Genomic DNA, 11,828 nt, shown 5'->3' with positions numbered 1-11,828 from the left:
AAGTGATTGAGCCATCAAGTCAAAATTCCACGATTTTCTTTCCTCGACTACCTCCCAGATTTGTTTTGATCTATAATCAAAATGGCGTCGCTTTATTGAAAAAAAATTGTTAATTTTTTGTAAAATTATAAACTATTATTGTTTTTTTTTCAGCAAAATATCGAAGAAGGAAATTACAAAGCAATGGCTTGTGATATTTAAGAAGCTGTTTTCATCATTTCATCCATTGATGTGTGATTTTGGAGCTCTTACTCTTCAGGAAGAGCAGTTTTGCAAGACAATCATTGGTGTTGGTGAACAATTTCTTTTTCGCATAAAAACATTTTCTACTCCGAATAGTACTGTAATATTATTTTTACCAACAAATCCGAGAGGAAGATTTCTCATACATAAATGCATTGAAACTATTCCAGAATTAACCTCTGTATCTATTGGTAAATCTTTCCAAAGGAGAGTTGTGATTTTTACCATTACTAACAGAAAACTTAGCAAAAACAGCATAAAACGAAGAAGAGGACACACAAAATCCATCCATTCACCTCATTTTCAAAGAACAATGTCATCACCAAGGTAAAGTTGTTTAAGATTGATTCCTGATTGAATAACTACCGTGAAGCCGTGAAGTCGGGTATAAACTTGCATCGGTGGAGGGAAACTTGCATCATAGCCATCAAATGACTTACCAATCAAAGCAGCAAAATTTCAAAACAAAGGAACTACCCAGCTCCGCTTCCAGCTCTACCCTACAGTTAGTCACACTAGAAAATCAAGCTTTCAGAAAAAACAATATCAGTCTTCTACAGGATGTATTTGCAACAACAAGAATGAGAGTTTACCTGAATCAAGTTCGAGTTCCCAAGACAATTAATTAAAACTTAAATCGAGACAAAATGACTGATCGCAAACGTGCAGCAGCCAGAATATCAACCAACCAAATATTGTCATTCAATTCCAGAGACAACAGCACTTCGATTTCTAAGGCCTTGTTTATACGCTAAAGTAAAAGTAATTCCACACATGTAAATGGGTCAGTGTTTGAGGTCTGACAAAATTTCCGGGAAATAGCCTGTCCGGCGGTGCGTGGAACGGACCTAGGTGGGTTTCTTCTCCCCCGTAGATCTTTTTCTTGAGAAGTTGATCTTCAAATTACCGTCAATTGGTCTAATGTTGATACCCCTTGTCTAAATTCGACTGCTGAAAATTAAAATAGGTTGCAATCATTTTTCTTTCCTTAGTGGTAAGGGAGGATAAATCATTTTTCAATCACCGATTCTAATTTTCATATTATTCCTATCTCTAAAGAAGGGTGTCGAAGTTAGAAGACGGATGTCGAGATTAGACCAACTTACGGTAGTTTTTATGGTTGCGGCGAGTCAAGTACCGTGAGAGTGGGTAACTTGCATCAGTGGAGGCTAACATGCATAGCCCTAAAATGAATGACCTGGCTGGTCATTGAAATAAACTATATTCAGCTCCGCTCGCAGCTCTAGTCTACCATTTTTGTTTTGATTTAACTTTGTATTTTAATGACCAGACGGGTCATTCATTTGAGGGCTATGCATGTTAGCCTCCACTGATGCAAGTTACCCACTCTCACGGAAAACAATACAGCGCTTTCCCGCATTAATCTTTGATATACGCATTTCGGCAGGACGCTAGTGTGACTAACTGCCCTACCATTTTAGAATCTCATATTTGCTGTGCGAGTAATTTTGGCGAGTTACTCGCCGACAGAATCACAGGTAAATGAAACAGGGTGGGTTGGATAATAAAAATCATGCAAGGTCATAAATTTCAAGAAGGGGGGAATTCAGACATTTCTCATGGACATTTACAGTAACCTCAAGTTTAATAATGATATCAAACATAATTATGCATGTCATTCATTTGAGGGCTACCATCAACTGCTCTAACTTGGGGCGATTGGTCTAAACATTGGACTGTTGATATCTGGCCTGTATTTTCACTTACTGTTAAATCTGTTTGACAAAAAAATTGTCCACCAAGTTTATCAATCATACTTTCTCTCATAACATGTCACGAGAACTTTCACTGATAGCAAGCCCTTTTTAACTTTTTTGTTTTCAGTCAAAATGACCGGATGCCGATTGGAGAATTAGAGAACGCCCGCCACCTAACTACCTATCGCACAATGGGATTAACTAATAACAAATGTGCAACTTGCCATGCAACTTGCCACGCAAGTGATGTTCAACGCTCCATCGCTTTGCCATTAATTTGTTCTTCTTCGTTCCAGACACTTGCGTGTGTTCCACTACAGATTTTTCTCATATTTTGATTTAAAAGCCTACTCGATGCGAAAGAGAAATCGTGTATATTTTTAATACACCGTTCATTAACTCAAATCAAATGACTTTGGAGGTTCAGTGAAATGGTGGCCGAATTGCCGTTCCATGTTTTGTCAGATAGTCCCAAGTTAGAGCAGTTGACAGTATGCAAGTTTCCCTCCACCTATATATAACAATCCAAAAATTCCCTTAACAATCAAATCAATTTGATTTGTTAAAACTTGAAATTATGATCAATGATGTAATTGACCTTAATAACCAATCATTTCTCAAAATAAGCATTTGTTTGTTAAGAGAAATTTTGGATTGTTATGGTATAGCATAGGTAAGTACAGCACTAGCTATAAACCGGATATCCAGGGGATACTTTACAGTCAAGTTTTTACAGGTTCGATCACTTGCCAAGTGAACTGTTGCGAGTGAGAATCGAACCTTAGTCGTCTGTGCAGCAACCAAGGTTAATGACCAAAATACCACAGCGCCTTACAATGGAAAATAAACCAGCTGCGCTGGAAGGTCAGCCAAGTAAGCTTAAAACGATTAGAAGGAAGTACAATCAAGAAACCTAATTCGATTAAAGCCAAAGAGGTTGAAAAGCTCATTTTGGTTGAACTTCAGACAAAAAAGAAAGTTAAACACAAAGTTGAATTTGTTTAAAGCAAACAGAGATGTGATAGATTATTTCATCCTTGGAGTTTATTTATTTTTTTCTCCAGTCAAGGCCGCCCCTCCTTTATAGTTGAGTGTGCACGGTTCCGGGGGGCATTGACCTTGACGGCAGACGGGGACGTACCGCTGGAGTTTGAAAACTGGACTCTGTCAGATATGAATTTTTGGCAAAATAGGGACCCTTGTCAGAACAAAAAATTGAAAATTTTTCCCATTTTCGCCCTGAAAATTAAAGTGGACGAAAATTTGAAAGATTTTCTGTTTTCCACCCTGAAAATTGTCCAAAATAATAAAAAATCGACCCTGTCAGATACACATCTTAAAAATTAGTAAATTTGGGAACCTGTCAGACATCTTCAGAACATCCTAAATAAAGGAACCCTGACAAGCGGCACGTCCCGTACCCAAATTTGCCTAAGTGCCTCTCCCGGGGCACGGTTAGCTGTCTAGTAATCAGTTGAAAAGAATAGTCAATTGATTCAGATTGATTTAAATGGAGTGTTGAACCTAGTATAATGTGAATGAATAGGGGCATTTTATATTGAGGAAGCTGCTTAGGAAATTCCGTCCAGTTTCGATAACTCAATCAAAAGTTATGACGATTCTAAGTTTATGTTACGCCACACTTGGACGTTCCAGACCGTTCCAGACAAGAAAGCTTCAAAACCAATCATAAAAAACTTTCTTTTACACTCTCTATTTATTTACAATGCAATAGCTTCTTTCAATTTATTGAATAAACAAAAAAAATTCAATCATAATAATAAAGCTTTACAGGTTTGCAGGCCACCGTGAAGACACATGGGCCTCTATAAACCGCTCGTACTTTTTACAATGATCTTTTTGAAATAGAGTTTTTTTCGCGGGCTCCCCCGGACTTTCCATTTTGTGTTGTCTTCCTTGATTTTAGCATTCATTTTTCGGCTTCCTTACACCATTCTTTAATTATCTGTCTTTCATTTTTGGTCAAATCCTCTGTCACTTGGTAAGGAAAGCCTTTTTCTTTTGATATTGCTTGCAATACTGTGTTCTTGTCCTCTTCGTTCGTAAATGTGACATTAATTGGTTGGTATCTCGCTTTATCTTCTCTTTCTTTCGTAAATTTCCCGATCCGCTGCGTCTCTGTAATCTTTATATTCCTCAGATGGAGCCGCCGACCAATAATTTTGTCATGGAGAAATTCTTCGTCCTCGATTTTTGTTTCTTCAGTTTCATCTGTCGATTCATCAATCCCATGGATTGATTTCGTCCGAAAACGAAATTATAAGTTGAGTCTTAAACAAAGAAAAAAATCGTGAAAGGGATTTGAAGGGTCACCGGGGCTGACCAATTAGAAAACTAAAGTGACTAAATTAGTGACTAAATACCCTGTGTATTTCATTGAGAAAATTAGATAGATAAAATTCTAATTTTGTTGGTAATTTATTTCTTGCATATTTCAAGATTATTGAAGTAAATAAATGAAGTTGTCGTTCAGATTCCTCTTTAGACAAATTTTGATTTAAAGGTCAAATTAACACATTATACCTAAGAAATCTTATCGCATTCACGCAGGGTACGGAAAAACCGTTGGAAAGCTCATACAATTTCAAGGACGTGCCAAACTGTTTTAACGCTGCACAATAATAACAATAAATATAAATAATAATGCTTTCTTTTTCAACAAATTATTATTTACAATGAAATCAGTGTAGGACTTTGATTTGATTGTAAAAAGCAGAGTTATAGATGAATTTACCAGAGAGCATTCCAATACAAATCAAAAATATTTTTCATCTTTTTAGAAATGTCAAAAAGAAGCCCGATCAAGCAATCTATGTACCAAGACATCGAAGAAATGGATCTCCTATCGCGGAGGATAAAAACAAACACAATAAACCAACTGATGATAGCAACCAAAAAAAGAAAGTTCGAAAACAGAAAGATCTGAAAAATGACAAGAAATTTGAATCATCTGAACAAGAGTTACTATCTAGCTCAAATAAGGAACACAATTTGAATGAAAAGGAACCTCTCAAAAGAAAAATATCCAATGAAAATACAATAAACACTGAACATGTTAAAAATACAAAATTAATTCTGGATTGTGCAAAATGTTTAGCAGAAAGGCTATCACAGAGTATCATCTCTGATACCTACCAGAATTTAAGAGAAAACGCACAGCATAAAAAGCCAAAAAGAAAAATTCCAAAAGTAGAAGTTATAGTAAGACAAGAAAGAGTTCTGCCAGGAATTGCAAATAATATTGTTAATCTAGCAATCGAGAATGCAATGCAGATGATTACAGCAATTAAAATCTACGATCGAAAAAAGGAATTCAACATTGATTCTGCTGCTAGTTTGAAATCCACTCAAACTGAAGTTGCATCACAAAATCTGCCTGAAGTTAAACCAGACACTGATAATAAACCTACCACTGAAGTTGAGCAAGCTCCTTGCAATGATAAGGTGGAAGATCTAGATGACAAAGTTACAAAGGAAATTAAATCCACGCAAAAACCAGTAATGGAGACTAAGAAAGAAGCTGAAATTGAAATTTTAGAATCCAAGAAAGAGACACACGGTAGTGAAATCACCACAATAGATAAAGAACTTGATGCTAAACCATCGAAAAAGAAAAAGACGTCAAATATGGTGAAAAAAGATGAAAGTGTCAGACCCTCAAAATCAAAATCAAAGAAAGGTAAAAAACTGAAAAAGCAAAATAATCATGAAAAGGAAAATAAAGATACAGACAAAAGCAAGAAAGTTGTGGAGATCGAACCAGTAGTTAATGGTATAGATGAGAAATCTCTCCCTGGGAAGAAGGAGATTGTCAACGACCAGGGAGCAGAGGAACAAGAAGGAGATGATACTTTGGATGATTGGGATGCCAATTGGACTGAGGATGGAGAATGTCTCAGCGAAGATATGAAAAAAGAGGTTCGGCTCTTCAATTTTGTATTTATCAAATTTTCCTTTTTTGTTTCTTCTTTCTTCATATTCTTTTTTTTTTATTACAAGATATTGTCACTATTCGTATATAATTCTTTGAGAGGTGAAGTTCTGTAAGGTCTATAAAATGTATCTTAAACACTATTGTCTTTTGTGTTCTGTTTCATCAGGCTAAAACTAGCCACTAGGGGTTTATTCCATCATTGGCTTTTAGTGGATTCATCCACTAGACCATGATAAAATGTCGGTATTATTTTCCTGTTATTTGAATTTTTTTTCTAGCTATCCATGCTGACAGGGATTGATAAACCGAATATTGAGAATGCTGAAGGGATCGATTACCTCAACTTCACGCCAACCAAGAATATAGAATTAGACCAAGGAGGTAACGGTTTTATAGAGATTTGATCAATTTATTGTATATAATTTCTCATTATAAATAACAGGCTGATAACTGTGATACCTTATCGGGGAAAACTTCATCGGGGAAAATTTTCGTCGGGGAAAAATATTTGTCACTTGCTGGTAGTTGGTAAACGGATTAAGGCTGGGGAAAATTTCCGTCGGGGAAAAATATTCTTCACTTGGCCAAAATTTCGTCACTTTTCCCCGACGAAGTTTTCCCCGATAAGGTACATGTAAAATTCTTTTCAACGACAGTATCAAAAACACAAGTGTAGGAGTGCTTAAGTGTGAAAAATGAAAGGTACCTTTGAATTGAAGTAATGTCAATTTAGGTAAGCTTTACCAACGAATAATAAAAGTGGACACTCTACTGCAGACAGAGTTTTTCGGAATTGTCTCTCCATATGAGATAGAAACTTTGCTGAGAATTTGCTTGGTTTGTTTTAAGGCAGTCTAAAAAATATTGAGCGTCGAGAAAAAAACCTCCGTTTGAATAAATTACCTACATTCGAATTACATGAAGAATCACCTTTCTAATTCGAAAATGTTCTTAATGGCAGATTTTCATATGAATTTGACAACTTTGTCAATCCTGAAAGGTCTAAACTTACTTACAATTTAGTGAATTTCTATTTCTTGTAACTTGCTCTTTTTCCACACTTTTCTTTTCCAATTTTCTATTTCCTCTTTTAGAGTTTGGTCATATTGTAGAGATCTTCGATTTTTCACCCTACTTGAAGAACCAAGATATATTCAATGCAATGAATTCGGCTGGGTATTGACTATTTCATAGGTTCTCATGTCATTCTAGAAAAATAATTTACTTATAAAATCACTATAGAAATCCTTACTTTTTTATCTCGAGCTTTTTAACAACAGAGAAATTATTTCAATTGTATCTAAAGTTTTAGCTAAAGTTTTATGAACATCAATTATGAATTACTTTTCTAAAATAGAATCAAAGATTACAACTTGACTTGGGTGGACGATACACACGCACTTGCAGTCTTTGGAAGCCAATCTGCCGGTATGTATTTTTGCCTTAGAGTTTTTCTTGGGGAAGGAGCTGTTAATGTATAGTTGAGGTATAAATTTATTTCTTTTTTATAATTTTTGTTGGCCATCAAAAATCATAAAAAAAGAAATCAATTTATACCTAAACTAGTTAATACATATAACATAACAATGAAATCGCAAATAGTTCCCATTTTTGGCCTGTAAAAACGTCTTCTCAAAAAATAACAAATCTATGACTCAGTGTCAGTGTTCTAAGTTGCATTCTACAGTAACGTTAGTAAGGTAACCTAAACTTTTGAAACATCTTTCAGCTCATTCAGCGATAAAACAATACGTTCCTGTTCTACAAATGCGACAAGTTGTCAACGGTTCTAGAGCGTCCAAAAGTAAAGCAAGAGACTTAAAAGGTGAGCATGTGAGATTTTTTAAGACTTGGAAAAACGTGCTTTATAATTCTAAATTTCATTATTTTTTCATATATTCAAATGTATCAGTATTCAAAACATGAGATGCCACTGGGATGTATTTTCATATTTTTGGGCATTTTCTAACATAATTACATTTTGATTCCACTATCGAAAAAACGACAATTTAAAAACCATTTTTCTGCTGAAACTGAACGGAATGTACCCCGTTGTTGTTTTTAGAACCTATGAATTATTATTATTACTATAACATATAACTAAGATACTTTACTCGAAAACTTCACAGCGTCAAATTAAAAGGGGGCGTACAGGTTGTCACGATATTGGCACTTTCGGTGTTTTGAAGAAAAAAGTAACGTTATTTCCTTTTCAAACATGCCATGCTGTGAACAATGGATATTTTAGCAAGTTATACTGTGGGTCCCGTTGACGGTGTTCAAAGAAAAACGCGTTTGTATTTCTGTGTACGCCCATCCTCATAACGGTTGTCTCCAAACCTCTTTTTATGATAACAGTACATGAATGATTGTTTATATACTTCTTGTTTTAGAGGTACTTCTTCCCTTCAAGAAACGACCAGAATCAACCGGAATGGTAGCACGTAACCTGGTTGCTGGTGCACTCGGTATTCGAACTAATGTTTCTAAAGAACAAAGACAAAAAGAAAAAGAAATATTGAAAGAAGCAAGAGGTGAGTGAGCGATGATGCATTGTGCTTGAGAATAAAAAGTTTCTCAAACTCGACCAGTACCAGAATTATTGATCTGAAATTTGGTATCTCAAACCCGCTACTCCCCCTACTCAATGTGTATAAGTTGTGCACCTTTTTTCAAATCTTTTAGAATTGTATTTAGCACTAGATTTATTCAAATTCAAATTTTTTTTCTGGGTAGAAAATTTCTAAACTTAGTAAACTCAGCCGCAGAAAATTGACAAAATTTAAATTCCCTAAGGTGACCAAATTTTACCCTGAATATCTTTTCCTCCGACTTAATTCTAGCCCTAATCAATGTTCCCAGATGAGTTAGTTTATTTGACCAGGCTATACATTATGTACATTCCTTTTTCAGAAAAGCGTCGAAAGAAGAAACAAGATCAGAAAGATGTTTGGGAAAACCCATGATCTCTGAATGATGTTCAAAAGGTAACTATCATCAAATTATCCATTTGTAGATGAAGGACATGGCTCTTTTTTTAACTAGAGCTGGATCTAAAATAAGTCTAAATAAATTTCAAACAGTTCTTTTTTAAGTACTTTAATGGGATAAACTTTCGCGGGGATTAAATTTCGCGGCCGGGGCTATCCGCGAAATTCAAAAATTTCGGGGGGACTTAATTTTGCGGATGGCACTATTGGGTGGCAATATTTTCACTATTTTGTGGCTTTTACTGTCAAATCATACATGTTGGTTGTTAAAATACACATTATTAGCGCCTCTTTGATGCAAGTAACCATTACAAATAGTATTTATTTGACATATTTTGAGTTTTGTTTAGAAATATTTCGCGGATGAGGTCCTTCCAAATTTCCATTGAGACTTAATTTCGCGTATTTTCATCCGCGAAATCCGCGAAATTTAATCCCAGCGAAAGTTTATCCCATTAAAGTACAAGATACGATTTGCTTTCAATGGCCACTAACAATCTCGGTAATGTTAGTTGAACCCCAAGCTCTTTGCATGACACACCATCAATTCTAGTTATTCCAATTAATGTCCTCTCGTATTGCGTTATCAAGATTTAGGGTTGATCCGTGATAGGTAATTCTGGCTCTTATCTTAAGCTCTGGTATCTATTCCGAGAGTAATAAATAGTAGCTTCGAATCTTAATTTTCATGGTTTTATTTCATAGAAAGCCTTGTGAAAGTCTGCTCGACGATTGACCGGCCGGCTCAATTGACCACGCAATCTTCACGTGACCGAACGAACGATCAAATCAAACAACATGGCCAGAAAGTGATGGTGATCGTTTTTTTGAAAAGTATGACGATTGTTCGAACACTAACACATAAATTCTCTATAAATACTCTATAATTATTTGTGAACACAATTCATAATGCATATAAAAGCATCAAAAATATCATCTCAATGGCAGTGAAAAGTTATTGTTAATTCTGATTAGCAAATATAATGATGGATTGATGTTAGATTAAAATTTTACAGCTTGTATCAAGCTCCTTTTGCATTTTGTTATTTGATATTTTAATCAAGTACTTCATGGATTTCATAATAGCTCCATGTTCAGTTCCAGATCTAAACTTTTTATTCATCGTTATTCAGCGTAACTTCTATTTTTTGATACCATCTCAAATAACTTTACACTTGGAATGACAAGGCGTCCAAATTTTTTAAAAATCTTTCCAGACGAGAGAAATTCACTTTTTGAAAGAAAAAATTCAAAATATTTTGATCGTTTTAGTGGGTACAACGCCACAAATCTTACTCAAAATTCTACTCTTTCCAACAGTAGCTAGCTGAACGAGCTCTTGATTAACTGTCGAAAACCAATCAGAATTGTGTTGCAATTTAGATAAGAATCATTTTTCCATTCTCACTCTCAGCATCATCCAAATGATCCTTTCAAATCCTGAGTGAGACCCAAATTCAATTTCGAGTTAAAGAATCCATTTTCTGGGTACACTATGTAATAAAATATGTTGCTGATAGGATATTTTTAATTTTTACCTTTAATTTTTTATCACAATTTTTTTAACCATAGTTATGTTGAAATTTACTAAAGACATTTTTCTGGTAGTTCAAAGTCAAATCCAAAATGTCCTTGCCAGATCACCCCTGATTATTGACTTGATAACAGATTGCGTATTTTCTGGCCTAGTACGCTAAAGCTCTAAAGACGTGGACGAAAATATACTTATTAGAGCTTCAGTGTGTTGCGTTGTTAGGTTACTCTTAAGTCGGAGTTCTCTTTAGGGTCGGAATAAAGTGCATCCTCCCTATTCGTAGGCCCAGAGGGGGTACTAGGGTTGCGAGCTGACGGGGGGAGGGTGCCGCTATTGACTTTCGACCTTTGTGGACCCTTACCGGGAATAAAAAGGAGAAAACAAATGAACATTTTGTGAATTTTACGACCAATTGGGACTAATTTGACCAACTTTGACCAAGTTTCGATCTTTCCAGCAATAAAAAGTTGAAAATTCATATTTCTCCTACCCTTATTGAAACTGAAATTAGATTTTCTGGTTTTCCGACCCTTAGTGGGACTTTGGAAATCCAAAAAAACCTGGGTTTATGCTTTAAAACTTGGGTTTGCGCTTTGTAAAACTAGGTTTACGGCTTGACTACCTGAGTAGTTTTACTCCTCTAACATTGTTGAAATTGCTGACCAGATCAATTCATAGCAATAAACGAAGGAGACACTAGATATGAGAAGCAATCTGTTTGGCCAATGTTAACATAAACAAATATGACGGTCTTCTATAGAAAATACACAAACCTCACGTGTGTTTTCAAAAATCTGGCGGAAAATTTTAGTCTGATTTCACAATCTTGTCTGTGAAATGTCTGTTTGGAATATATGTGGCTTCCAGTTATGGAATTCGCTTCTCAATTCCTATTTGTCAGAAATACGAGAACAATAGGTTCAGGAAAGAATGCAATCTCGTTCTCCCTGCGTATTACTAGCTTTTTTTGATGCTTACTGATAGTGCTAGATAATACCCTGGCATTGGCTTGTTTTCGAACGCGTAAGATTACGTAATTCGAAATAAAACGTCAGATTTCATTTGTTCCTGGATTTGAAACCGTGTAACTTTGTAACGTCAGATTGTTTTATGATATGACGTATTGTTTTGAGAAGTCCCCCATCTGGTGAAGAGGGGGGACTCGCATCAGCCAACACCAGGGTATTCTCTGGCGTCAATCAGTAACATAAATAAAGCCTTGGATACACGGGGACGAGGTTGGAAAGAATGAGCATTGATTGGTAGACAATTTTTTTCGGGAGTAGCTAGTAGCTAATTTTCGCGTTAGGCTGCACACATCCCCTCTGAGAAGTTTTGATATATATAGTGCCATGGTATAGTGGTAGTCGACCTTGGCTTCTGTGCAG

General features: G+C 35.5%; 2 protein-coding genes across 2 annotated transcripts in view; both read left to right on the top strand.

Annotated features, from left to right (window-relative positions):
- The window catches only part of LOC136811513 (L-seryl-tRNA(Sec) kinase-like), a 402,790-nt gene that overhangs the window by 101,914 nt on the left and 289,048 nt on the right, over window positions 1-11,828 (top strand). The window lies entirely within an intron of this gene.
- Window positions 150-9,700, top strand: LOC136811486 (enolase-phosphatase E1-like). The gene is made up of 9 exons (XM_067068104.1): window positions 150-570; window positions 4,763-5,900; window positions 6,195-6,297; window positions 7,011-7,092; window positions 7,274-7,344; window positions 7,646-7,741; window positions 8,310-8,450; window positions 8,830-8,903; window positions 9,612-9,700. The coding sequence occupies exons 1-8, from the start codon at window positions 230-232 to the stop codon at window positions 8,880-8,882; spliced, it is 2,025 nt and encodes a 674-aa protein (XP_066924205.1). The 5' UTR covers window positions 150-229; the 3' UTR covers window positions 8,883-8,903; window positions 9,612-9,700.

The sequence above is a fragment of the Clytia hemisphaerica genome, unplaced genomic scaffold (assembly GCF_902728285.1).
Source record: "Clytia hemisphaerica strain Z4C2 unplaced genomic scaffold, Clytia hemisphaerica genome assembly, whole genome shotgun sequence".
NCBI classification, from domain to species: domain Eukaryota; kingdom Metazoa; phylum Cnidaria; class Hydrozoa; order Leptothecata; family Clytiidae; genus Clytia; species Clytia hemisphaerica.
The sequence above is the reverse complement of the archived record's forward strand: the minus strand, read 5'-3'. Positions and strand labels throughout refer to the sequence as shown.

Excerpts from the sequence above, each read along its gene's own strand:
- LOC136811486 (XM_067068104.1), top strand. The coding sequence starts at position 230 with ATGTGTGATTTTGGAGCTCTTACTCTTCAGGAAGAGCAGTTTTGCAAG. Across the intron at positions 7,345-7,645 it reads CTTTGGAAGCCAATCTGCCG|CTCATTCAGCGATAAAACAA; the intron begins GTATGTATTTTT and ends AACATCTTTCAG. Across the intron at positions 8,451-8,829 it reads AATATTGAAAGAAGCAAGAG|AAAAGCGTCGAAAGAAGAAA; the intron begins GTGAGTGAGCGA and ends TTCCTTTTTCAG.